The sequence below is a fragment of the Heterocephalus glaber genome, unplaced genomic scaffold, assembly GCF_053883595.1.
Source record: "Heterocephalus glaber isolate CG9 unplaced genomic scaffold, H.glaber_assembly_v1.0 deba00001781, whole genome shotgun sequence".
Taxonomy (NCBI): Eukaryota; Metazoa; Chordata; class Mammalia; order Rodentia; family Bathyergidae; genus Heterocephalus; species Heterocephalus glaber.
In genome coordinates this window covers 5,208,453-5,236,261 of record NW_028258467.1, presented here as the reverse complement: position 1 = coordinate 5,236,261, position 27,809 = coordinate 5,208,453, and the positions used below count along the sequence as shown (strand labels likewise).

At 45.8% G+C, this 27,809-nt stretch overlaps 1 protein-coding gene and 1 pseudogene across 5 annotated transcripts in view; both read left to right on the top strand.

The window, feature by feature from the left end:
• Srl (sarcalumenin) overlaps positions 1-27,809 on the top strand; it is a 61,116-nt gene that overhangs the window by 10,640 nt on the left and 22,667 nt on the right. For 2 of the 5 annotated variants that reach the window (XM_087202679.1, XM_013065536.3), the window contains exon 1: positions 9,092-9,229. The exons of 1 other annotated variant lie outside the window; for it this stretch is intronic. In XM_087202679.1, the coding sequence (XP_087058805.1) occupies positions 9,169-9,229 (61 nt within the window). In that variant the 5' untranslated portion in view covers positions 9,092-9,168. Of the gene's footprint in view, positions 1-9,091; positions 9,230-27,809 lie in introns of those variants that run through there. 2 more of the 5 variants (XM_021244444.2, XM_021244443.2) reach the window with 2 other exon arrangements.
• On the top strand, positions 4,027-6,576 carry LOC101702049 (nuclear nucleic acid-binding protein C1D pseudogene; annotated as a pseudogene).

The window sequence follows — 27,809 nt, the reverse complement described above, 5'->3', positions numbered from 1 at the left end:
GCTTCTGCACAGCAAGAGAAACCACTAACAGCATGAAGAGACAACCTACAATGTGGGAAAAAATTTTTTACCAGCTGTTCCTCAGAGAAAGATCTACTATCAGAGCCAGGGATCTAGTTCAGTGGCGCTGGCGCCTGCCTGCAAGCACAAGGTCCTGAGTTCAATCCCTGGTACAAAAAAAAAAAAGATCTATATAGAATATATAAAGAAATTTAAAAAATCAGATCTCCCAAATTTAAAGACCCAATCCAAAAATGGGCTTCTAAAATGAACAGACATTTCTCAGACAAAGAAGTAGAAATAGCAAATAAACATAGGAAAAAATGTTTAGCATCACTGGTCATTTGAGAGATGCGAATGAAAACAATGCTGAGATTCCACCTCACCCCAGAAAGTGGCTGGTATCAGATAGAAATCAAGCAATAACAAATGCTGGAGGGACTGTGGGGAAAAGGGAACCCTTCACTGTTGAAAGGAGTGCAAACTGGTGCAACCACTGTGGAAGTCAGTGTGGAGATTCCTCACTGGGGGAGTCTTCAGTGGGAACTGCTCTGCTGAAAACATGTGAAAAAGAAGAAACTCACCATGGGGCTAAATACACAGGATTTGAATTTGAGCTGACAGTGTAAACACACACCCCCTCAAGGAACAATTTCTCTCCATTCCCCACATCAAACCTCCCCTTACCCCATCCTTCAGGAGACCCCCCCAGCCCCTCCCAGAGCTGGTGCGTCCTTATGATATGGACCACTCCCATCAATCCTCATTTGATATATAAAAATGGGTTATCTTTTTATTTAACTTTTTCAGATTGGGGAGAGACAATGAGGGCATTATCAGATGCAAGCTTGATGTGGAAGATCAAAGAATATAGAAGTAGATAAAGAAAGTGTTATTCATTTCTCCTTCACCCTGACTACATGGCAACTAACTCTTTTTGTTTATTTTAGTGCTGGGGATTGAACCTAGGGCCTCACACATTTGCTACCACTGAGCTCCATTCCAGCACAATCCTTTTTTTCTTTCTTTGTGTGTGTGTGCTGTATTGAGGACCGAACCCAGGGTCTTTACACTGAGCTACACCCCCAGCATTCTTTTTGTTTTTTCTTTTCTTTTTTTGGTACCAGGGATTGAACTCAGGACCTTGTGCTTGCAAGGCAGGCAATGGAACCAGTGAGCTAAATCCCCGCCCCCCCCCCCCCGCGTTCTTTTTGTTTGTTTTGCTTTGTTTTGGTACCAGGGATCAACTCAGGACCTTGTGCTTGCAAGGCAGGCAGCAGAGGAACCGCCCCCAGCGTTCTTTTTAACCTTTTATTTTGTTAGGATCTCATTAATTCAGCAAATTGCTCAGGCTGAGTTCAAATTTGTGATCCTCCTTCCCAGCCTCCCAGGGTGCTGGGATTATAGGCATGCACCACCATGCCCAGCTTGGAGTATTCTTTCTACAACTGTCTCTCTCCATAAATGTAAAAAATTTGTAGAGAATTTATATTATGCATGTCATTCTGGAATTTTATTTTGTTCTGTCTTTCTGTCTGTCCCTCCCCAACTGAGGACTTTGCATATGCTAAGCATAGACTCTACCACTAAGTTGCATCCCTATCTCCTGTAAGCTGGAATATTTGTTACATGGTATGGGTTAACAATTCTGAAGCTCCTTTAGTGTGTTATCAGATTGAGGAAATGAGTAAATACATCAAGGATAATCAGAGCCAGATTTTCTTTGTTAGAAGAAAATTATAAATGTGCAACAATTAGGTTGAACTCAAGGTTTGTGATAGATATATACATATGTATGTATGTATGTATGTGAATACACATTTATAAAGAGATGTAGATATGTGCATGCATATCTATATACGTGTACACACATTTTTTTTCCTGGCTCAGTCTGCTGAAGGGATTACTAGGCGTGATGCATCAGAAGCAATGAGCACAGTAGAACTCAGATCTTGGTTTCATATTCCATTAGATACTAGCAGGAACCAGGACACTGTAGTAAAGGGTAATTCCAGGACTAGAGCAGATCAAGTATAAAAAAGTTTAGCCTAGAACACCTTGTTGAGATGGAAAGTAAGGGATTGCTGAAAGCATGACTGGACCATTTTAAAAGGACACAGGCTGAGTGTGGTGTGCACACCTATACTCCCAGCACTTGGGAGGGTGAGGCAAAAGGATTGCCACAAGTTTGAGGGCGGCCTGGACTACATAACAAGACCCTGTCTCAAAAAAATCAATCAGAAAGAATGGCTGCTATCATGAAATCAACCACTAACAAATGTTGGTGGGGCTGGTGGGGAAAGAGGAACCCTGCTCCACTGCTGGTGGGAGTGTAGACTGGTGCAACCACTGTGGAAATCAGTATGGAGATACCTCAAAGAACTAGGACTGGAAGTCCCACTTGACCCAGCTATTCCCCTGCTGGGTATCTTCCCCAAAGAATTAAAAGAATCATACCACAGTGATATATGTGTGCCATGTTCATAGCAGCACAGTTTTGTAATAGCTAAAACTTGGAAGCAGCCCAGTTGCCCATCAACTGGAGACTGGATAAAGAAAACGTGTGCTTTGTTTATTTTTTTAATAAAATGGAGTACTACTCAGCCATAAAGAACGAGAAACTAGGGGCCAGGGATTTAGCTCAGTGGTTTCACCGCCTGCTGCACAAGCGCAAAGACCCAAGTTTAATCCCCCATACCAAAAAAAGAATGAGTAACTAGAGACATTTATAGCTAAATGGATGCATATTGAGGCCATACTGTTAAGTGAAATAAATAGGACACGTGTAAATACCGAATAATTTCTCTAGTGTGAGAAACTGAAAGTGTAAATAAGGATCAAAATGTATAATAGATAATGTGAAATAAGAAGAAAAGGTCCAAAGGGGAAGGGGTACTGGGGTCGGGGTGGGGGGGGAGGAAAGAAGAGTAAGGAATAAATATGAGACAGGGAAAAATTGGAAACAAAGTCTTTGTAAATAGGGGGGAATGGAGGGATTGAAGGGAGGGCAGGGGAATGCAGAAAAATATAAGAACCAAGATATATTATGTAAAGATACAAATTCCCAATAATGAATGGCAACATATTGTGTGCCTAAAATGTACCAATAAAATGAATGAATGAAAAAAAACCAAGCAAACAAAACTTTGAAAATTTCAGGGTTGATCAATGTTGTAACGTGTTAGAGTCTCATTTCTTTCCTTTTTTTTTTTTTTTTTTTGAGACAGGGTCTTGCTTTGTAGTGCAGGCTAGACTTGAACTCACTATGTAGCCCAGGTTGCCCTTGAATTCCTAGCAATCCTGCCTCAGGCTTTAGAGTGTTGGGATTACAGGCATGTGCCACCACACCTGGCTGTCATTTCTTTCTATGACTGATTATTATTCCATTGTCTAGATAGACTACGTTTTATGTATCCATTCTGCTGGATATTTGGGTTGTTTTACCTTCTGGCTATTGTGAAAGGTGCTGGCTGCAGAGAACATGGGTGTGTGTCTTACTTTCTTTATTGCTAGTGTAAAATATCCAGCAACTACATCTTCAGAAAGGAGAGGTTTATTTTGGCTCAAGTTTTGTAGAGCATCAGTCAATAGTAGGCTGGCTCCAGGGCGGAAGTAGCATGGTAGAAGGGCTTAGGTGGAGGGAAGCTTTTCACGCATGGCATAGCAGGAAGCAGAGAGCATGAAGAGAAAACCCTGATGGGAAGTAATATACTTCCAGGTCATGGCCCACTGACCTGCCTCTTTGAGGGAGGCCCCACCTCCTAACATCACACGTAACTATAATGCCTCATAATCCATTCACCTCCCCCAAAGCCCCGCTAATGAGTGTTATACTTTATGTCTAGATGTCCCCTCTTTGTGTGCAAAAATCTGTTTCATAGCCTATATAGGTACCCTTCTATCCAAGCAGTGCTGGATTTACCTTTTCCCTTCCTGCCTGTGTTTGGGATCTGGGGGCTTGCTTTGACCCTTTAGCTTGTGCCTTCCCTGGTTTCTTCACACCTCCCCATAGCTTCAAACTGTGTTTTCCCTGATCGTGTTTTCTTGGATTGCTGGAGAACTCAAAGGTGTATGAGTTAGAACTGGATTCACATCTAGACAACTAGTTGCTTTGCCTCCCTGATCCACCATGTGAAACAGTATGGCTCTGCCTGCTTCCCACTAACGTAAAGCAACATAGCCTAAAGAAGATGATCATTTACTTTTAGTTCTTTTTCTCTCCCATGATCTACTGGTTCATCTTCTCCTACAGTGAGGCCTCCCCCAAGCCATGTACATGGTCGGAAGATTCCATATTTGCGTATTAGAGTTTACTAGAGAAGCAGAGCCAATAGAATGGGGCTTTAGAGGGAGAGATTGTGGAAGTTGGTATGTCTGAAATTTGTGGAGGTTGCCAGCAGGCTGGAAATGCTGGCAAGAGTTTAAGTTGTGGTTTTGAGTTTAAAAGTCAGTCTCAAGATAAGATTTCTCTGCCTTGGACACCCTCAGTATTTTAAGGCCTTACACATTATGTAGCCCGCTCACATTGTAGAGCGTGCTCTCCCTTACTCAAAGTCTACTGTTTTAAATGTTAATACCCTCAGTAACATCCAGACTAGTGTGTGACCAGACAACTGGCACTGTAGTCCAGTTACCACATCAATAACTTGTTCTCTTCAAATGGATCTATAGATTCATTGTAATCCTAATTAAAATCCAAGAAGACTTAATTTAATTACTTTTTCTTTTTTGAGACAGAATCTCACTATGTAGCCCAGGCTGGCCTCAAACTCACATCACCTGCCTCAGCCTCCAGAGTGCTGGGAGTCCTCGAATGTGTCACAATGCCTGGCAAAAAGACTTGTTTTAAAAAAATTGGGGCCGGGGATTTAGCTCACTGGTTTCGCCACCTGCTGCACAAGCACAAGGACCGGAGCTCAACCCTCAGTACCAAAAAAAACACCAAAAAACAAAATTAGAACTTTGATTCACTGGGCCAGGGATTTAGCTCAGTGGTTCCAGTGCCCGCCTTGCAAGCACAAGGTCCTGAGTTCGATCCCGGGTACCAAAAAAAAAAAAAAAAATTGATAGGCTAATTTAAATAATTGGCAGGCTGTGCCAGAGGTAGTGGCACCTCCCTGTGGTCCCAGAACTTGGAAGGCTGAGGCAAGAGGATAACTGTGAGTTTGAGGCCAGCCTGAGCTGCATAATGAGATCCTGTCTCAAAAAAAATAATTAAAAAAAACACAGTATGATTCCATCCAAATCTAGGCAGTGCAAACTAATGTGTAGTGATAGCAAGTAGATCCTTGGTTGTCTAGGAAGAGATTAGAGGGTAGGACTGTGAAGGGTGATGAAAAACATTTGGGGGTGAGGGGTCTGTTCATTATTATTATTATTTTTTTGATACCTCGATCGAACTTGGGCCCTTGCGCTTGCGCAGCAGGCGGCGAAACCACTGAGCTAAATCTTCCGCCCAAAATATTGCAAATTCCTTTTCTTTTCTTTCTTTCTTCTTCTTCTTTTTTTTTTTTTTGTACCAGGGATCGAACTTGGGACCTTCCACTTTTGAGGCAGGCGGCAGAACCACTGAGCTAAATCCCTGGCCCTCTGTTCATTATTTTGATTGTGCTGATGGCTGCACAATTGAAAAATATGTCAAAATTTGCCAATTTCTACTTTTTAAATATTTGTTTTGTGTTGTTTGTTAAATATACCTCAGAAAAGCAGGTGTTAAAAATGTCATTGGAGGCCGTGACATCATCATCACGCGACCGTTTAGGAGCCAGGAATCGAAGGTCTAGAGTTGGTCATAATGGCAGGTGAAGAAATTAATGTAGACTATCCAGTAGGAATTCATGAGTATTTGTCAAGATTTGAGAATTCCGTAGGTGCTGTGGATGAGATGCTGAAGAACATGATATCTGTTTCAAGAAATGAGTTGTTGCAGAAGTTGGATCCACTTGAACAAGCTAAAGTGGATTTAGTTTCTGCATACACATTAAATTCAATGTTTTGGATTTATTTGGCAACTCAAGGAGTCACTCCTAAGGAACATCCAGTAAAGCAGGAATTGAATCAGTGTATACATGAGCAGAGTCAAGGAAATAACAGACAAGAAAAAGGCTGGCAAGCTGGACAAAGATGCAGCTTCAAGATTTGTGAAAAATGCTCTCTGGCAACCAAAACCTAAACATGCAGCGAAAGTTGCCAATAAAGGAAAAAAGTAAAAATTAACTTTTAGTTTTGATGTACACATACTCAAAAAGTACATTATTTTTTTCACAACATAGATGATTATGTGACAATGAGAGGGTTAAATTTACTTTTTGAAATTTGTATTTAAATTTACACTTTAAATTTGTAGTGCTAAGTATTTCCCCCACCAGAAAGATTGACTTGCCTTTATTGATTTTCCTATAGAGCACCATGAAGTTTTTAACATTATGATTTATATTTATAGTTTACCATCTCTTTTGGCAAGATACTCACTTCTCTATATAGGTCAGTCTTGCAAGTACCATTTTATAAGCAACTATGAAATTTAAGTTAAATGTTCTTTGTAAACATTTTTACTATTTTAAATGAATAATAATCTTATGAAATATGCTATCTACAGACTGAAATTTTAAGTACATATGTTTTTACTGTACGGTATTAAGAGTGAAATGGCTTAAATATTTTTTTCTGTGTAGTTAATTCATATTTTCATTGTTGTAGGAATTACTGTTTTTTTGGTATTCAAAGTGTGAATTTAAAACTTTAGGATTGTACTTTAATTCTTGGTATATTGCCTCAGTGTCATATTTACAATAAAATATATTCTTATTAACTTTAGGTGGGAAATAAGGTTGTATGGTGATGGCTGGCTGTTGGTCTGATGACTGTACCTTTTTTTTTTTTTTTGGTACTGGGGAGCAAACTCGGGTCCTTGTGCTTGTGCAGCAGGCAGCGAAACCACTGAGCTAAATCCCTGGCCCTGTACCTTCTTAATAAAGGCTCTAAATGTTATGTAGCTGACCTGTGTAATTTTCTCTTCTGAGTCGATATGCCCTCAAAATAAGGCAAATAGGTTTCAGAAGTCAGATTTAATGGAGAAATATATGTTTTTGTTTCTCAGTGTTCTTGGTCTCACTTTTTCAGATTTTTTTGATTGCATGTTCCTGAGGTTATGTTAAGTAACATACTAGTTTCTTGGAACAAGTCTCTTTGTTACATAATGCCACTTAAGCAGAGGAAAAGTCCAAAGGAGATTATATTGTGTTTATGTTTTGGTTTGTTTTTTCCGGAATATTGTTACAGAGAATTCTTCATAGTAAAACTTATTTATGCCTAACTCCATGAATTTTAATAATATGCTCTTAATGCTTTCAGTCTTTGAATGCACATCATTAAGAGTAGCTATGCCAAGTATAGTAAAGTACTTTAATTTTTGAAAAAGGAGTTGTTAAAATTTTCTATGTGATTAATTCTCCATAAGTAACCTTGAATAAATGGATTTCTTGATTTATAGTAGCAGAAAAAAAAATGTCATTGGATATGGTGACACATGCCTCTACTTTCAGCACTGTGGGAGGCTGAAGCAGGAAGATTGCGAGTTCGAGCTTAGCCTGGGTGACTTAGGACTTGTTTAAAAAAAAAAAAATTAGAATAGGGCTGGGGATTTAGGTCAGTGGTTCCACCACCTGCCTTTCAAGCTCAAGGTCCAGAGTTCAATCCCCAGTACCCCCAAAAAATTAGAATAAAAAGGCAGCTCACTCCAAAGGCTCTGGGTTCAATTTCTAGTACCTTAAAAAAAAGTACATCGGGGGCCGGGGATTTAGCTCAGTGGTTTCGCCGCCTGCTGTGCTGCAAGCTCAAGGACCCGAGTTCGATCCCCGGTACCAAAAAAAAAAAAAGTACATCGGGCTGGGGATTTGGCTCAGTGGTGCCGCTGCCTGGCTCACAAGCACAAGGTCCCGAGTTCAATCCTGGGTACCAAAAAAAAAAAAAGTACATAGGGCTGGGGATTTAGCTCAGTGCCACTAAACCTGTCTTGCAAGAGCAAGGTCCTGGGTTCGACCCAGTACCAAAAAAAAAAAAGTACATAGCACATGATAAATACTTAATTACTTTTAATTAATTAATTAATTTATTTTTGGTACTGGGGATTGAACTCAGGTCCTTGTGCTTGCGAGGCAGGCGACGGAACCACTGAGCTAAATCCCTGGCAATTAATTTATTTTTGAGGCAACATCACGCTATGTAGTTCAGGCTGGCTCTGAACTCACTATGTAGCCCTGGTTGGCCTTGAACTTGTAGCAATTCTCCTGCCTCAGCCTCCTGAGTGCTGAGATTACAGGCATGTGCCACCAGGCCTGGCACTAGTTTATTTTTTAGTTCCTTTCCTTCATGGCTGACTGCCTTTTTCCTACACAGTTTCACAACATCCCTCTCCCCTGCCAGGCCAGCTAGTGTCTGCTGACCCTCAGCTTCATACTGCCGGCTTTTGGGGCCACCACGTGTCCCTAGGAAGACTGCATCAAATAGTGCTTTACAGAGGCTACTGAACATTCTGGAGCCGCTGCCCACTGGAACTGGATCTCAATCGTGGACCTCCGACTTACACCACAGCCTCAGCCACATCTCTGGGTCCCCTTCTTCTCTCTGCTCAGCATTCTCTTCTCAACAGAGGCCTGGGAAGCTTAAGCTCCCAGTTATTGACCTCAAAGGTCAGATGTCGCTTGTTTTCCTTAATTGACTATTCATTAGAATATGTGTCAGTAGCTATCGTATAGCATCAGTCTTCTTGTAGCTTCTTCCTTCACTTGAAGGCATGTTTAGGACCTTTACCTACCCCAGACTTCAGGGCAAGTTAGCTCAAGTTCTGGGAACACTTGAGTTCCTAATTCCTGGACCCCAGCCCAAGGGATGCTCTACTTTATCTCCTTTACCCCTACCTTGTAACCTGCATCATGTGATCCTGGGGCTGTTGGGGACGAGGAGAGAATCCAGTCCTAGGCCCTGCCTTCCAGGGGCCTGGCAGCTTAGTGACAGCAGTATGCTGTTGGGGTCTGGGCTTCTTCCCCATCACGTCTGTTCAGTTGCCCTAGTGACTGTGTGACAACTCCACCCCCTCCCCCCCTGCTTCCATCTGCACTCGCCATATAAATAGAGGCTAGGAGCAGCTGGGTTCTCTTGGCAGTCACCATGAGGGCGCTGCTCCTGCTCTGCTGCTTCCTGGCCTCGCTCCTGCTCTCGGGACAAGCAGGTATGCCCTCTGCATGGGTAGCCCTTGCTGTGTCCTCTGTAATGTCCCAAGGTTTTCTGCTCACTGGAGTAGGGGAGGAGGGCTGACGTAGAGCTTTGCTCCTTGCTGCTGTCACTGTTACCACCCTTCTCCTTGGGGTCTGGGATGTGGAGAGAGAGAGTGAGGTGCTTGAGACCAGGGAGGGAGCTAGGGACCAGGGAGGGAGCTTTTGGGAAGACCAGAGGAAGTGAAGAGAGGCAGATGGGCCTAAGGCTTGGGCCAAGGTCAGAGAGAAAAATGTCTGGCCACCAGAAACTGGGAAGAGGTTCTCAAAAACCAAGCCTAGAGGAGCCTCCAAGACAGCTAAATAATAGTCTTGGAGCTGGAGGTCTTTTTTTTTTTTTGTACCGGGGATCGAACTTGGGTCCTTGTCGTTGCAAGGCAGGCAGCAGAACCACTGAGCTAAATCCCCTGCCAAGTCGTTTGGATGACCCTCCTACCAGGTGGAAAATATGGCAGAGGCTTTGGCTATTGCTGGAGACCTGGGTTTCCATGACTGAGAACAGAGGGGACTGTGGACAAAGTTGGGGATTGTTTTGTGAACAGTGGGATAGAGTTTGGAGTAGGGTTGGACATGGAGTTGAGTTTGGGGTTTGGGCTGGAAACAGAATTGGACAGAGTCCAGAGAGGAATGGGATCCATTTTGGAGGAGAACCTCTATGAAGGGTGGGGGCTTTCATCAGGAAGGGGCTCGGCTCTGGATTCCTGGGCTTTCCTTTGACATCTCAGCACTTTGTATGGCAGAGGTGGTGGCTTGGGTTGCAGCATGAAGGTTATTTATAGGCTGTGAGGGGACACCCGATCATTTTGCCATCTCTCTCGTGCCTAAGACTCCTGGGGCTGAATTCCCCTTGGGATTGCGTTGAGGAGTTGGTCTGGGATCCTGCTAGGAATTTAGGGCTCCCACTTACCTCCTGGCCAAGGCTTTAGTCTTGGGACTGTACATGGGACTGTGGAGGCCTAGAGTTCTAGTCTATTAGGTCTTTGAGGTCCTGTCACCTGACAATAGGGGGCTGCAGAGGCACAGTCCCAGTGAGGAGAGCAGGCATTAGCAGAAGGAAAGCTATTCTTCTGGAAATCAGAGAGGTAAAGTGGAGGGCTCCAGCTGTTGCATGTGCTGCTGGGCCCTGCCCTTGTCTGCCCTTGAGTTAATTTGGGCTCTGCAGGCCTCAGTGACTGGAGATGTGAGTATTCCAAGCGGCTGTCAGGTGGCTAAGTATGGAAACAGCCATGTAATTGGATCCTGACCCCCAAGCCACTGCTACCCTCTTTCCTTTGTAGCCCCTCCTCTTTTCAGCCCAACCCTAGCTGCCACCTTGAGTCTTCCACATAGCAAGTCCTGAGGAATTTTTAGCCTTTTAGGGACAAACTTTATTTTTCTTCCTGCTGAGGAAATTGGACATCTGAACGTTCCACAGGCCATGCTGGGCACCCTTGCTATAAGAAAGGAGGCAAATATGTTGTGCAGAGGTCCTTTCTGCACTGTCTCCTTCCTGGGCCCAGTGGTTTTATCTTCCCCTGGCCTATTCCCCGTTGTGCAAGCTTCCTTTTCTCCCTTGTTCCTGTTTACCTTATGACTACTCTGCCCCAGTTGTAGATTGTGTGCCTAAAAGATGGCTTCTTCCTGTGTTCACTGGGAGGTTGCAAGCCAACAGGTGACTTCCCTGAGGCCCATTGGATGACAGTCCTTCCTAGTGGCTGGTCTTCCACTAGAAGTGTGTTACTGTGGCCAAAGGTCATGTCTTTGCTCCTGAACTCTTTCCCCACTCCACTGCCATGTTGTTTCTCTCCCATTTCCCTCATACCTTGCCTGGTTGACAAATATTCTTGCAAGGCTCTCTGTGGCCACTTCTGGGGGTGGGGACCCTGAAGTTCTACCCTTTCTTCTTTTTCTCCCACGTTGCTCCCATGTCCCCTTGAGCTGGGGTGGTGGGCTCTACACCCCAGTCACCTCATCTCCCTACAAGGAGATCAAGCACCCTGCTCTTTCTTGCCACCAGTCACCAGTGTCCATGCCAGGACTCAGATTGAGCAGCTGGGTTCCTCATTACCAGATACCTCCCTAGGCTCCCCTGACTTGTTGCCTCAAGACCTCTGTAACTACCTCATGTTCTCTGGTCCTTCCTGTGGCATAGCAGTAGTTCTGCTTAAGGATGGGGGAAAGAATCTTGAGATGTTTTGATCAGTCTCCTTCTTGCCCAGGGAAGGGAAGGGGAGGAAACCCAGAAATGAAAGGCTCCATTGAGACAGTGACAGGGACATGCCCAGCAGTGCTGTTCTTACCCCACTCAGAATTTCCTTCCCTTCTTTGCCAGCCTCTCTCTGACTGACCCCAAGGGTGGGTGTGAAAGGGGGGAAGGGATAAGAGCACCCAAAGAAAGTTTCCCAGGAGTGATGCTTTTGGTCCTTGAATTTCTGGAGGATGGGCTGGGTAGGTGGTACAGAGAAGGCATTTGTTTGGGTTTAAGCCATTTATTGCTGAAGGTTGATTTGGGACACCTTTGCCTCCTGTTGTGCCTTTTGTTGCTTGATGCAGAGATTGGAGACTTGGGGATTCTGTGTCCATTCATCCTCCATCATGTGGCCCCACTCTACCATTCCATTGGCAAAGGGTTGGTGTATGTTAGAGGTCCTCATTTGTAGGCCCAGAGCTAATGTGTCCCTTTTTGAGAGATAAGGATGCAGGGGGTCTGTCAGAAGGTCCTTCCCCTCCCACATCCCTAGGCTGATATTACCAGAAGGATGTTGCATTTCTCTTTCCTTAACCAGGCAGCCCAGCTGCTACCATCCACTTGTGAGAGAAGGGAGCAATTCAGGGGTCTTGAGGAGAGAGCAGACCCCCAAAGCCTTTTGAGTTCTCTGAAGCCATGTCCCTCATTCCTAGCTTGTCATAGCTGGATGAGGTTGTAGGGAGCATCCTGTCCCCTATTTTCCACATCAAGTCTGTGGAATGGTAGTCCAGGATATGCTTATGGATAACCCCTGTTCCCCCTTGCCCCAGCCACACTTTTCCTGGTGGCCTTTGGAATTGCAGTTTGGGAAATGCTGGTTTTGTCCCACTTCCAAGTGTTATAGTGAAGGTTAAATAGTTCGCCTATGGCAGGCCAGAGCTGGGATTCAGGTCTTTTCACTCCTCAGCCAGTGCTTTTGTCCACTAATCTCCTGAGGGACATCCAGATGAGGCCAGTTGCATCCAGCTGGCCAGTTGGTTCTTACTCAGCTACATGGGCTAGGAAGGAGCCCAACCCTATGGACATAGAGGAAGATGGCTGTCTCTGTCTCTGAGGGACAAGGATGGGGCTAGGTGCTGTGTATCCTGGCTGGAATGTGGGTAACAGCTGGGGCATGGGATGGAGTTTGCTTGCTGGGATGCTAGGATGGAGCACCTTGGCTTACTTCTGACTCCTGGGCATGTCCCTATTCCAAACCCCATTCCAGGCTTTCTGTGGAACAGCTTTTACATGTAAATGTTGCTCAAGTATGCAAAGCCCATTGTGCAAATACTTTGCCACATCTCATCATTTTATGAATTCATCCTATATTTATTATATCTGTACTATTCTTTAGATATGGTAATAGGGGAATTCAGATAGGCATTTTGTTCTTGGTGTGCTTACATTCCAGTAGGGAGGATAAGGCCTCTTCCTTCCGGCAGTTGTAGCTGTGCATGTAAGACCCGAATCAGTGACATAGGCAGGTACGGGAAAAGAGGTGGGCTGAAGGAAGGGGGCAAGTTATCTTGAGCTGAGTGGAGCAGGAAGTATTTAAGGTGAGACATTGAATTGGGCCTTAAAGAAAGTAGGATTCGGACATGGAAAGATGGCAGGAATGGCATTCCATGTAAAAGGAACAGGGTGTGCTAACTTATGGGATCAGACGAACAGGGCTCAGGGGAGAACCAGGTAAAGGTACTGTTCTCCCTAGGAGAGGGTGGGCAGGTAGAAATCGAGACTGTGGGAAATTGATTTGGAAAGCAGAGTTGGAGCCGAAGTATAAAGGGCCTTGAGTGGTAGGCTGTGGAGGAATCTATATTCTGTGGACAGTGGGTAACCATGGAAGGCTTCAAGAAAACGCACCTGAATAGTTATTGGTAGGAAGGAGCAGAAAAAGGGAAACTGACTGGTCAGCTATGCCAGGAAAGCAAGTGGGCTTCGATAAGGGATGGGAATGGGGATACAGGCTAACTCAGCAGAGCTGGTGGTGAGTCACCTTCTCAACCTGGGGAGTCAGGGTGAGAGGGGATCCCTGGTGGGCTTTGGTTAGGTCACTGGAGGAACAGTCTTGCCAGAAAAAAAGACACAGGGAATGTAAGAGAAAAGGACAGATTGTAAAAGTTCAGTTTGGGTCATTATGAATGATGGGTGCCCATAGGATGTCTGAATAGGGATTTTTTTTGTTTTGGGGTACCGGGGATCGAACTTGGGACCTTGCTCTTGTGAGGCAGGCGCCAGAATCACTGAGCTAAATCCCTGGCCCATGAATAGGGATGTTTTATAGTGATTAGAAAAACAGGGTTGAGCTGGGTGTGGTGGTGCACACTTGTATACCCAGTACTCTGAGAGGCTGAGGCAGAAGGATCCCAAGTTCCAGCCCAGCCCGAGTAATTTAGGAAATTAGTGAGACCATGTCTCAAAATAGAAATAAAAAGGGGCTGAGGATGTAGCTCAGTGAGAAGGCTCTAGGTTCAATCCCCAGTACTGTTTTTTTTTGTTGTTTTTTTTTAAGTAGGATTGGATGGGTCCTATGGGGAGAGTCAGGCCTGTGAATCTTGAAATAAGATTCTTTTGCCCAATGATGAGAGTGAGGGTGAGGTTGAAGGGGCCATTGTAGGGAGGGAGGATGAGATATGAGGACTGGTCCTTGAAGAGCACTCGGCTCAAGGAGTAGGAAGAGGAAGATAAGACATGAACTTCAGAAAGATGGGAAGGGATCCAAGAGAAGACACAGGCCTGGCTGCCAAGAGAAAGGATGTCTTTTTATTTTATTTTGTTTGTTTGTTTTGTTTTTGGTACTGGGGATAGAACTTGGGTCCTTGCGCTTTCGAGGCAGGCAGCGGAACCACTAAGCTAAATCCCCGGCCCAGGATGTCTTTTTAGAGGAAAGGGTGGCCACTGGGCTTTAATGTAATGAACATGCTGAGGGAGATGTGTTGATTTTGACAGTTTCGAGGTCACTGACAGGTTATGAAGGATTAGGAGCATTTAATGAAGATATGGAGGCAAAATCTTTAGACATAGAATCTTAAGTTGGGAAGGATAAAGGCCAGTAATAGAACCAGCAGGCAGATGGGTTTGCAAGGTAGAGATTTTTTTTTTCAACACTAGGGAAAATTAAGTCTGTTTATAGCCCCTGGGGAAGGATCCTGTAGAGAGGAAAAAGTTGGAGAATACAAGGAAGAGATGGGAGATAGGTGATTGAGATATCAGAATGCTCGAGGAGTGTAGAAAAGTCTGGAGAAAGTCTTATGCAGAGGCACAGTATGGCTCTGAAGAGGAGCACGGGAGCCCTCGGTGGATACCAGTGTTAGAGGTGAACTCTGGCCTGAGCCAGCCAGCAAGCTACACTAGGGAATGAGGCTGTTGGTTCCGAGTCTACATTGGGGATTTCTCTGCAGAGCATTGAATGCCATAAATGGGAGGAACCAGCCTAATCTTCCAAAAACTTTGTGAGGGGTAGGAGGAGGCCACTTGCCCCAAGATTGTGATGTTGAAGCTCAGATCCTGAGCTCCCCTGGTGGGGAGGAACTGGACAGTATCTGGAAGAGGAGGCCAGAGGTGAAGTCACGTGTGAGTTGTTTTAATCCTCTTTAATGTTGGAGCCTGCCCTCTCTAGTCTTACAGTAGAGGACAAACTTCTGAGCTCCATCGTCTACGATGTGGATTCAGCAAATGTCTACCAAGTCTGTTTTGGGTAAAGCACTGTGGTTTGGTTCCATCAGGATTAGTTTCTTTTTCTTCTTTTTTAAAAAAACAGTCTTGCTATGTGGCTCAGGCTGGCCTCAAACTTACTGTGTAGGCCAGGCTAGCCTTGAATTTAAGCTCCTCCTGCTTCAGTCTTCTGAGGATTGGTTTTTTTTGTGGTTTTTTTGGTACTGGGGATCGAACTCGGGTCCTTGTGTTTGCGCAGCAGGCGGTGAAACCACTGAGGTAAATCCCCAGCCCCTGAGGATTAGTTTTTAATGTGGAAATTGATGGAGGAGGTACACAGCCTGAGTTACAACTTGTTCTTATTCTTTCTTATTGAATAGACAGGAGCCCAGGTGTAGGCTTCCTCCATGTGTTTTCCTGGCAGTGAGGCCAGTACCCCTTTGATGGTCCAGTGGTGGGGTACCCTTGGCTTAAGGAGGATGATCGAGAGAAGCAAGTTGATGGGCAAATTTGTGTTCCTCTTATGCTCCTCAAAGAACCCTGGCCCTGTCCTCACCGCCTTCTCAGGCAAACATTAGAGCTAGGGAAGCCTTGTCTCCAGACACTGTAACCACCCTGTCTGGCTTCTGTATTCTCTCTGGGTGGCTCCCTTCCCTATCCTTATGCTGGCAGCTGCTTCTCCACTTTTGCTACCAAAACCCGTGATCAGGAAAGTGTACCTTCACTCCAGTGGAAAGCCAGTGATTCAACATCTTAGGTTGTCCCTTTTCCAGATGACTCTTTGTTTTAGAGTATTTAGAAGACTTTAGCTCAAGGAGTGTGTCTCTGAGGTAGAATTTTTTTGTTGAGTAAGTTCTTAACAAGTCCCTAAATCACAACACAGAGGCAGTAGATACCTCAGTGGTTCTGAGTACCAAGGGGCTGAGTTGTAGAATGGGCTTCCTCTACCTATCCTGAGTGAGTGAATGAATTTGAGCCACAGAAAACCCAGATACAGGGCTGCCAAACTGGGTGTGCCTAGTGTTCTAGAGGTCCTAGTGCCCTGTACTCATCCCAGCCCAGTGTGCTCAGCAGGAGGCAAAATACAGCAAATGGGATGAGTCAGATTTGTTTTGTTTTGTTTTTTGAGACAAGGCCTTGCTATATAGTTCAGGCTGGCCTTGAACTCATTATGTAGCCCAGGCTGGCCCCAAACTCATGGTAATCTTCCTGCCTCAGCTTCCTGAGTGATGGAATTACAGGAATGTGTCACTACACCTGGGTAGGATGGGCAGACTTAACTGAGTTTCTGGAGGGCCTTTCCTGGTCTGGTCTGTGTTTCTCTAGGATTGGGAAGTCCTGTCCCATTTGCTGTTAGCCTCTTCCCTCCCCGATCATGAATGTGGTCTTACACTCAGGATTCCTGGCCCCCTTCACTCCATGGACATGCCTGCCACTGGTCTATTCCTCATTCTTACTGAGACCTTTGGGAACAGTCATTCCTGAGCCACCCAGTCTCAAATTGGGGATCTTAGGTGACAGAATCAGAATTGAAGTGCCAGAATTAAATCAGAAGTAAATGCAATCAGATATTAAACTTAGTCAACAATCAGAATGTAATTAATTAATTAACAAACAGTAAATAAGAATTTCATTGAACTAGAATTAGAATGCCTAAACTACTAGGAACTCAACCATTCATACTCCCAGCCCAGGGTCTTTCGGTAGCCTCCTCTCCCCAGTCCTCCATTTCTTCCCCAGCTGTCCTCCCCAATGTGGCAGGAGGTCTCCCTGGGGTACACTGGGGGTGGGTGTGCCCAGAAGTCCAGTTCTGAGAGCATCATGAGACCTTGGCCTAGTGGGCACCATTTCAGGAGCCTCTTTCATGAGATAGCCCCACTGGGAGCAGAGGAAAGCAGAATTACCATTGCTGGATCCAGTTACTGATACTGGACCCAGGAGGATTCTGGGTAGGACATTTGGCTCATTGCTGGGTGTTAAGAATAAGAAAGGGCCGGCCAGGGATTTAGCTCAGTGGCTCTGCCACCTGCCTCGTAAGCACAAGGTCCCAAGTTTGATCCCCAGTACGAAAAAAAGAAAAAGAAAAAAAGAATAGGAAGGGGCTTTCCCAGCAGAGCATTCAGCAAGCCCTGGAGAATGGGATGTGCTGCTGTCCTTGGGGAGCCCACCTTTTGGTGAGGGAAGGCAGAGGGACATGGGTAGGAGTGAAGAGCAGGATAGTTAGAAGGAATGTGAAGAACTGGTAAGGACTGGCTGAGGTGCTCCAGGAACTTGGGGGTGGAATGAAGGAGTAGGATGTTTGATCTAAGAGGAGGGAGTGACAAGGCAAATGTGAGGGTCCCTATAAGGCCCAAGAGTTCTGGGCCTGACAGTTCCTTGTCAGGCCTGCAACATCCTGGCCAGAGTGCATGGTGCAGGCAGGAATAGGCTATGCCTCTGCCCCCAGGAGCTGACCTTCTATTTGAGGAGATGACTCTCAAGGAAAAAAAATGTAACTAACACCTCAGCAGCCTGTGGTCTGGTTAGAGTGCAGAGGATAGCCGGGAAGGTCAGCCCCTTGGAGGGGCAGAGTGTCAACTACACTTGTATAAAGGGGCCAGTCAGTGGACTGTCAACTCTGAGAGGACAGAGGCTGTGCTTTTTTGTTTAATTTGCTTGTAGGGTAGTCCACCTTATCTGTGGTTTTGCTTCCATGGCTTCATTTACTAGTATCCAACCATGTTCTGAAAATATTAAATGGAAAATTCCAGAAGTAAATATTTCATAAGTTTTAAATAATGTTTATTACAGTATGTTATTGTTGTTCATCTCTTATTGTACCTAATTTATAAATTAAACTATCATGAGTATGTATGTATGTATGTATGTATGTAAAAAGCAGAATATGGTTCAGGCATTCACTGGGGGGCTTAGAATGTGTCCCCTGCAGATAAGGAGGACTATTGTACTGGATCACTAACACTTAGCAGAGCACTTGGCTCATTGATGGCATTTAACAATGTCTAATGAATGAGCAGATGATTTGTGTAGGCAGAGACATCTGAAGATGGTGTTCAGAGCCAAGAGGTGGGGGAGCTCAGAGACCAGCTCTGTCTAGAACGTGAAGCTCATGTTCAGGGGAGATGAGGCCACCCTGATGGGTTGGGGCCAGTTGGGAAGGTCCTTGAATATGAAGCCAAGTGGCTATCTCCTTGGCCCTCTACATACTCTAGGTTGACTCTAGGTGGTTCCCCTTCCAGCTAGTTCTTCCCCCTTCCCTTCCTTCTTAGATATTTTTGGATGCTTCTGGAGCAGGAACTGCACTCTGAGCACAGACAGGAGTAGGCAAAGCCTGACCTGGAGTTCTGGGCTTGCAGGAAATGGATTGTGCTGGGAGCTCAGCCCAGAACCAAGCCAGGGGAGAGCCCTAGGGTTTGGAAGCCCCCTCTCTCCCTCCCTCAACTGTTTGCTGCCAAAACTGCAGCCCTTGGTCCTCTCCCAAGTGGCCTTGGGGTTAGGACCTAAGCCAGTCCACCAGCTGTCTTCCGTAGATTTTCCCTAGATGGCAGTAGGGAAAGCCATTGACAAAGCCATTCCTTTGGAAAATACTTCTCTGATGTGCATTTGATTATACAGTGTTTAGGTCCTGGCACCACCTTCCCTATATGCTTGCGTCTACCCAGAGACATATTGGCCTCTAGCCAATATGTTGGTTGCTTGGTCCTCCCTGCATTTCCTCCTACCTTCTTTTTTTTTTTTTTTTTTTTTTGGTACTGGGGATCGAACTCGGGCTCTTGCGCTTGCGCAGCAGGCAGCGAAACCACTGAGCTAAATCCCCGGCCCATCCTCCTACCTTCATTTCAAGTGTCAAGCATTAGATTACTTATTTTTCTAGCATTTACCTAGGGAGATTGAAAGACTAGAAGTGTTCTCTGGGACCTAGTCAGGCAGAGACCAGTGGAATGAGCTTGGGGACAGTAGTGACCGTAGTAGAAGTCCAGTGATAATCCCACCTCTCTCCCCTGTCTTCTTGCTTCACTTTCCTTTCCAAACTGGTGGATCACCAGGAGCAAAGGCTGGTTTTGCCACAAATTAGCCACCAAGCCCCTTACCATCTCTCACCTGTTTCTTCACCTGTAAAATGGGGACAATAATACTTGTCCCGTTTACAGCATGAGGCTGTTACATGACTACAATAACAAAATGTCTATTGGATGCTTAAAATATTCTTTGATATCAGATACTTTTTAAGATTAAAAGGATTGTGACAGTAATGACAGGTTCTTCTTGTTGAATGTATGCTGGGACTTGACATTTGCTGCTAGTTTCCTCAAATATGAGACCCGATTGACCAGGGGAATCATCAACATTTCTGTTCCTGCTCAGGACTGTTAATATCCTTGGGATTCTTTGTCTTCAGAGAGCTTACAAACCAGGAGAAGGATAGTCCATGTTCATGAGATGAATAGAGAACCATATAAGGCAGATGGAATCAGGGGCTAAAAATAAGTAGCTTGTGAGTGAAGAGAAAGGGGAACAGTTGTTGAAGGGATTTTGCAGTTGGGGGTGGGGCTCAAGCTGAATTTCAGAGTATGTAGATGCCAAAATAGTAGGGCCAGGGACTGGGGCTTTGGGGTTGGTGAAAACATGACTGGCTTAGTGTGAGAATGTGTCGGGAAGATTTAATGGAACCAGGCTTGGTCTTGGTTCCTATATTATTTTCCTGTGGCTCCATAACAAGTTACCGCAAACTTAATGGCCTAAAATGGCAGGAATTTATTCTGTCAGAATTTTAAAGGATAAAAGTCCAGAATCAAGGGGTTGGCAGGGCCACACTCACTCTGAAGGCTCTAGGAGAGGATCCTTTCTGGCCTCATCCAGTTTCTAATGGCTGCTAGCAATCCTTGATGTTTCTTGACTTCTAGCTTTATCACTTCAATATCCATCTCTGTCTTTACATGGGCTCTTCCTTGTCTGCGTGTCTCTCTGTGTCCTCTCCTTGTTATATAAGAAAATTGAGAACAGTGGATATAGGGCCTACCCTAATCCAGTATGATTTAATCTTTTTTTTTTCCCCAGTACCAGAGATCGAACTCAGGACCTTGCTCTTGCAAGGCAGGCGCAGCACCACTGAGCTAAGTCCTCGGCCCCAAGTATGATTTCATTTTAACTAATGACATCTGTGAAGACCCTATTTCCAAATAAGATCACATTCTCTTGTTCTTAGTGGACAGCAATGTTGGGAAGGAACCATTCAATCCACTAAAATTCCTTAGTGTTAGACTCTAAGTTGTCTCACAGTTGCTAAATGTTTAGTTCTTATCTCTCTCCTAGGCTATTGCTGAGCAGAGGTAGCACCTGTTTCCTTGGTGTTCCCCTCCCTGGTCCCCTAATTTGGAGTTCTGCTGACATACCCAGGGCAAATGTGTTGAATGAATGTATGGACAGCTGGCTGGGGCAGAGAATTCCGGGAGCCTGTCCTGGTGCTGGGGAGGAGGGTGGTTACCTGGGTGCATCTCAGCTGCAGGCCAAATTAGAGGGGGCAGATCCTGAGGTAGGGAGAGAGGACTGTTTCCCAAATGCTTGTGTGATGCAAAGATCAAGGACTGAGAAGCAGGAAACCCAGGGCCAGCTTGCTTTCTATGTGAGTTCTGTGCACCCAGCCTGTCAGATCTATGCCCCCTGGGTACAGCAGAAACTAAGCAGAAGTATGGATGTGAAGGGTCCTCTTAGTCTTTTCCAGAAGCTGCTCAGTGATCCCTTTGGGAGAATCCTATTTTTACAGCCCCCTTCCTGCCTACTGTGGCAGAGGTCCCTCACTGGGAGGGCAGAGTAGGTGGGTCTTTCTGCTGTGGATAGCAGCCCCCCCACCCCAAACTAGAGTCTTGGGTGTCTGAGTAGCTCTGCAAGCTGATTGCTGGGCTCATCTTGTTACTGGAGAGGAACAGGGTGAGGAGACTGTTCTCTACTTCTTTGCAACACAAGGTCTTCAAATTTTTTCAGAAATGTTGAATGGTGATTATGGAAGCTTGCTTCAAAGAACCCAGTCTTCTTCCTTATTTTGGCATTCTGGGCTCTCCTCTGATTGGTTCTCTCTCACTCTCCTAAACACAGCCACTGGTTCCATCATTCACCTAGCTTGGTTCCTGCAGTGCCTCACTCTGAATGACCTTTTATCCCTATGAACAACCAATTGAATTCCATAGGGGTCCACATACCAACTCAGATGCTAAGATTCTGATGCTGGGTGGTTAGTTCTCTTTTTCTGCCTGCTCATCTCCCTCTCCAATCAGATCCTAGTGTCTTTAAGGGGAAAAGCCAATTCAACAATTTAGTTCATTCAGTCATCACTTGGTGATAAGCTGATAGCAGCTCTTCCTAGGTTCTTTTAATCACTTAAGAACTAGGTCTGAAGAGGTTGTATGACTTCTCCCGAGGACGCACAGCTTGATATACTACTCTGCTTCTGAATCCTGATTCTCTCCTGTCTTTGGGAATTCTTTTACCACTGAGTGGAGGGAAGGTCTTCCATTTTGCTCCATCCATCCATCCATCCATTTCCTATCTACCTATCTTATCCATTCATCCAAATAGTTGTTCTAGGTGCTGGGAATACAGAATCACTGATAGACAAGAATCCAACTAAGTTATGTACTTTATTAGAAAGTGGTAGATATACTGGAGAAAAGTAAACTAGAGAAGGGAGATGCAGAAGGGTGATTAGGAGGTGATACTAAACAGGGTGGCTGGGGAAGGCCTTACAAAGAAAGCAATATTGCAGTGAAGACTTATAAGGGGAGGGAGTAGCCAGGCAGTTTTCTGGGAAAAGCATGCTCAGTGGAAGTTACATTAAACACAGTGAAGCAGGGGGTGGTAGGGGGGTGGTGGTGGTGGTGTTATGATGGTCAAGGAAGAGCAAGTCCAGGTGATTGGCTGTACAAAGCACAAAATGGTGTGTGAGAGGATATGAGGTCAAGAGAGGAGGGTCAGAGGGCCAGGGTGTGGGCCTCTAGGCCAGTATAGGATTTTGGCTTCTCCTTTGCATGAGATAAGAGCTCCTGGAGAGGGTATGTGGAGGTAAATTGCCTGTTTATTCCTCCGCTGTGTGGAGCATGCATGGGAGCATGGGGTGGGATGGCTGAGATGGAAATGACACTTGAAGCCTGGGAGGTTGATAGGGTAGGTGTTTTCCTTTTCTGTTTTATTAGTGATGAAACAGACCCAGAAAAGTCCCACTGCTTCCACTGAAAGTGCCATGCTGATTAGGGAAGGAAACTTGGGCTCTTGATCCTGATTTCTTCTTTTTTTTTTTTTTGGTACCGGGGATCGAACTCGGGTCCTTGCACTTGCGCAGCAGGCGGCAAAACCACTGAGCTAAATCCCTGGCCCCTTGATCCTGATTTCTATTGGCTGCTTCCTTTCTTTTTCTTCCTCCAAAAGAGTATTTCTTTGGACTCCTCCAACATCCCCATAGCTGACCCCCCAACCTTGGCCCACTGGACAGCGCTGCCTGACCACCAGGGTTCCGTCCATGGGCAGCTTCTGCAAAGACTTCTCACTTTCTGCTATTCCCGCCTCTTTGCTGTCTGGCAGGGTAGTAAGGCGAGGCCATGTGGACCTCACATACCTAGGGCTCTAGGGCAGTCGGCTGATGGGCCTCAGCCCTAGCTGGTGGTCTTAGAGATGGAACATGACATGAAACAGGGCCCTGGGGTAGGGCTGGCGCAGTCTTGTACAGGTACATCCCACCTTTTGCAGCCTCTAGGTCTCTGGGAGGATGGATGTAGGTTGACTTCTCGTCAAGGACCAAGGATGGTGGTTCTTGGGCCAGCTATTAGTGTTTGTGAGGATCACCTTGGAGTTTGTTAAAAGGCTGACTCCTGAGGCCTCCCTGCTCTCCTAAGCATGGTGCAGAGGGTCTCAGGAATTGTGCTTTTTTTTGGTACTTGTTTTGGTACTAGGTACCAGGACCTTGTGCTTTTGAGGTAGATGCAGCATCACTGAACTAAATCCCTGGTCCTCAGGAATTGTGCTTTTAATTAAGCTCAACTGTGGTTCTTTTGCAAAAGGCCCTTGAGCCATCTGGAGAAGCACTGACTAGAAGAGGAGGCTCATTATTGTCAGGTATTTTCAGTGCATTCAGTAGGTACTTATAGTGTGGGGTCAGGGCCATTGCATAGGCTATTGCTCTGGGGACACAGAGCAAACACAGCTAAGTTAGTACAGAGGAGTTGGTGGGACTTGTAAGGGACTGTCCTTAAAGCTGAGCCCTGAAGTGGACAGGGATGGAAGAGAGGTTAGCACTTGGACTCCTTGAACACTTACCCTAAGTGAACTTGATTCCTTAAAGAATAATTTTGCATGTGGGTGTGGTGGCACATGGCTGTAATCCCAGCACTCTGGGAGGCTGAGGCAGGAGGATCGAAAGATGAACCTAGCCTGGGCAATTTAGTGACTCAGCAAGACCCCGTCTCACAGTAAAAAATAAAAAAAGGGCTAAGGATGTAGCTCAGTGCAAAGGGCCTAGAGTTTATCACTAGTGTACACACACATGTGCACACACGCACACACGAATAATTCTGCAAACATGAATGATGTGAGTCTTTATGTTCAGTACTTTTTTTTTTTTGGTACTGGGGCTCAAACTCGGGTCCTTGTGGTTGCAAGGCAAGTGGTGGAACCACTGAGCTAAATCCCCAGGCCCATGCTCAGTACTTTTTTAAGCCCTGTGGGGACCTAAAGAAATACTCGGCATGGCCCTTGTTCTAAAGATGTCAACCTAGAAGGGAAGACAGGATACACATGTTCCCCTACCAAAGCCACCACCTACAGAAGGCAGAGTCTGTGCCTTGTTACTTTGGTCAGGTTAGGCAATTGTGGACATGAGTGAGTTGAGGACCAAGAGAGGGACTTGTGTAAAGGTAAGAAGCAGAAGGCACTGTGAGAAATGGAAGGCATACGCTGGGCAAAAGGGAACAGTGAGGCTGAGACCTTCAGGAAAGCAAGAAGGCCTTCCAGGAAGGTGGGCCATAAAGAATGGGTTGAATTGTGACCCCCGAAAAAGATGTGTCAGAGTCCTAATCTCAGTACCTTACATTTGTGACCTTATTTGGAAGTAGGGTTGTTGTAGATCTTAAGATGAATTCCTAGTGGAAGAGAGTAGGCCCTACATCCAATATGTGGTTTTCCTTTGGGAAGAGGAGAACCACAGAGGAACAAGTCATGTGAGGATGGAAGAGAGAGGAGGGAGCCAACTGCAAGTCACAGATTGCCTGACAGACACCAGGAGCTACAAATGCAGGAAAAGTCTTCCCTTACAGTGTTCAGAGGGAGTATGACCTTGCTGATTCCTTCTTTCAGACTTCTGGCCCCCAGAACTGTGAGAAAATGACTTTTTTTGAGACAGCATCTTGCTATATAGTCCAGACTGCCCTTAAACTCATGATCCTACTGTCTCAGCTTCCCAGGTACTGGGATTAGAGGCATGTGTCACTGTACTCTGCTAAATTTATTTTCTCTGAAGCCACTAAGTTTGAGGTACTTTGTTATAGCAGCCCTAGGAAACTGATACAAGACTATTCAGGGTTTGGTGCAGGGATTTGACCTTTGGCCAGCCAGGGCTGAGGGGATCCTTAGAGCAGATTGGCCTGCTGAGCTTCTCAAATACAGCCTGAGGGTGGCCTCATGTGGCCTTCAGTATTGACCAGGAAAGGTCAGCCTGGGTTAGTGAGTGTGGAATGTGCACTTCATCTAGCCCTGCCCTTGGCTTTGACCTTCCTCTCTCCAGGGGCAGCCCCATGGGAACTAAGGAGTAGATGGCCTGCCCTGGCCCTCTGTGTGGCTGTGAAGCTGCCAAAGGAAAAGTACGTAAGAGCCCAGGGGCTCCCTGGTGGCAAGAGCCTCCTCCGGTTTCAGTATTTGAGTAGATGAGATGGGAAGCAGAGAGTCCAGGCTCCTGTTGACAATAAACCCACCAGACTTTGCCTGAGGGGTAGGATGTCCAGAAAGGAAGTTCTGTGGGAGGCCTTAGAGGCCTGGCCTAAGGGGGCTGGACAAGCCACAACTTACCCAGGAAAGCCACAATTCACTGAGCTGTCTGAGGGGCCAGCTGCTTGGAGGCTCTGGCAAGGCTGCTCTCAGGGCAGGCAGGAGATTTGTGGAATGGTCCTCCTCAGGGTGGCCTAAGTGTGTGCTAGACTTATTTTGCCTGTGGAATTCCAAGATCTGGAGTAAGATCCAGAGTAATGATCAGATTTGCCATGGAGGCTTTGATTTTTTTCTTTTTTCTTTTTTCTCTTTTTCTTTCTTTTTCTGAGACAAGACCTTGCACAGTGATCCTCCTGCCTCAGCCTCCTGAGTGCTGGGATTACAGGCGTGTGCTACCATGCCCGGCTTGCTGTAGAGACTTTAAGAGTCTCCACTGTTCATGGAGAACCACAGACAAGATTCTTCTCTTCCCCAGTGACTAAACTGATTCTGGTATCAAATTCTGTAGTCTCTATTGTCCTGAATGCAGACAACTAAGAATTAATCTCACATGGTTGTCATGGAACCAACTGTCCTCTGTCTCCTGGTGATTATAGTGAGACCCTTCCTGCATTCTGCAAGTGACCCCAGGAATACTACTGACCTTATGATCAGTCAGCAGCCTAAATCTCACCTGAATCCTTCTTAGAGTCCCTTTACAGAGCTGTGCTGATGGACTAGCCAGACCTTAATCCACTCTGGGTGCCCCTAGCATAGCCCTTGTTTGGAGGCCTTGGGAGAGCCAGCCCAAGAGCACCCAGGCCCACAGATAGAATGAAATGGGAGCATAAAATGGTCAGAAATACCAGGGAGAAAAGGAGATCATATTTGTTTGGGAACCTGTGTGTGAGGACTGGGTGAGGAAGCAAGAGACTTTGTGTTTGGGTGACTTTTGGCTCTTTCTTCTCCTTCCTTGGACTATCATTTCCAGTTCTAGAAATCTCTAATGGACAAATAACCATAGGGATAAACAATAACTTGAGATTTGGGGCTGTGTCATGCTCTGGGCAAGAAGGTGGAAAAGCTTGGCCTCATGATGTCTGAACAGAAGTTTTTACACAAGGGTCTGTGGGCCAGACACTCAGGGTAGACTATCTCTATTGTTGCTGTGCCAGCCTCTGCCCTTGGCTTGACCTTCCTTTTCCACCCACACAGAGTAGAAGTGGGAATGGGTGGCTTCCCTGATCTTCATGGTGGTTGGGAGAAAGAGCTGCTAAAGACGTCTCATCAGCAGAGCAGGTGGTAGTGGTGCAGGGTGCTGGTTGCCTGCCATCCCGGGTGTGATACTTCCTTTCACTGGCTCTGCCCACTGCCAGAGTTGTAGGCAGTGGTGGAGGAGAGGGGGTCACATGTCCCTGTGTGAGGCTTTTCAAAGCCCTGAAAACATTGGCTTTGGTTCCACTTGAGCAGCTTGATTAGAGCATTCTCAAAGCCAGAGGTGTTTCTGAAGGGCTTATTAATTCATCCCTTGTTGTGAGGATGATGAGGCACTGCTAATGGCCTCTCTGAATATGTTGCTATTTCAGTGTCTTGAAGGACTCTTAATGGTTCTCTGCCTTTGGAAGGTTATCTCACCCCTTTTCAGACACAGATATTGGTTATCATATCTGACATTTGTTGAATGCTCTCCTCCTCCTCCTCCTCCTCCTCGTCTTCCTCCTCCTCTTCCTCCTCCTCCTCCTCCTTCTTCTTCCTTTTGTAGTGCTGGAGATCCAACTCAGCACTTTGTGCATACTAGGCAACTGTTCTACCGCTAAGTTGTATCCCCAGCCCTCTTGAATGCTTTTGAACATGTGGCCTTTATGATGGGTCTATTTAAATATCCCCAAGTGCATTTGTGTTAGGGTAAAGTATAGAGGGTCACTTCATCTCAGTGGCTTTGTGGAAGGACCTGGGATGTGAGGTGGAGGAACAGGGAAGCCTCCTGTGGATTTGGATGTTTCTGGGTGAGTCAGGGCTGGCAGAGGCAGTAACCAGAGGAGTTAATTTTGGGCCCAGCAGGAAAAACTCGGCCTCTGGGATGCTTCCTGTCTCAGAAGCCTTCTAGTCACCACACCAGCCAGAGCCTCAGAAGAGAGGAGGGCCACCCCCACCGTATCCTGCAGCTCCCACCTGAGCTGCTTGTGGCTGTAGTAGGGGAGAAGGAACTTGGAGCAGAAAGACATGTCCTGGGCCCCTGACTGAGTTTACAGACCTAGAGTGTCAAAAGGAACAGAGAGAGGGCAAGCTGGTTTGGCTCTTATCCAAAGCTAGTTCTGTTTTGGTCCCTCAGTGAATTTGGGATTTGGCCAGGCATCTTTGCTCTTTTAGGAAATAATGGTTATTATATCTGACATTTGTTTTTTTGTTTTTTTTGGTTTTTTTGGTACCGGGGATTGAACTCGGGTCCTTGCGCTTGTGAGGCAGGCACCGGAACCACTGAGCTAAATCCCTGGCCCCAATCTGACATTTGTTGAATGCTTTTTTTTTTCCTTTTTTTTTTGTAGTGCTGGGGATCCAGCTTAGGGCTTTGTACATAGTAGGCAAGTGCTTCACCACTAAGCTACATCCTCAGCCCTCTTGAATGCTTTTGAACATCATTCAGTGTTTAATATGCTCCTAGGGGGTTGCCAAAGCAGGTATTATTATCAACATTTTATGGGTGAATAAAGCTGTATACAGGTGGCTTA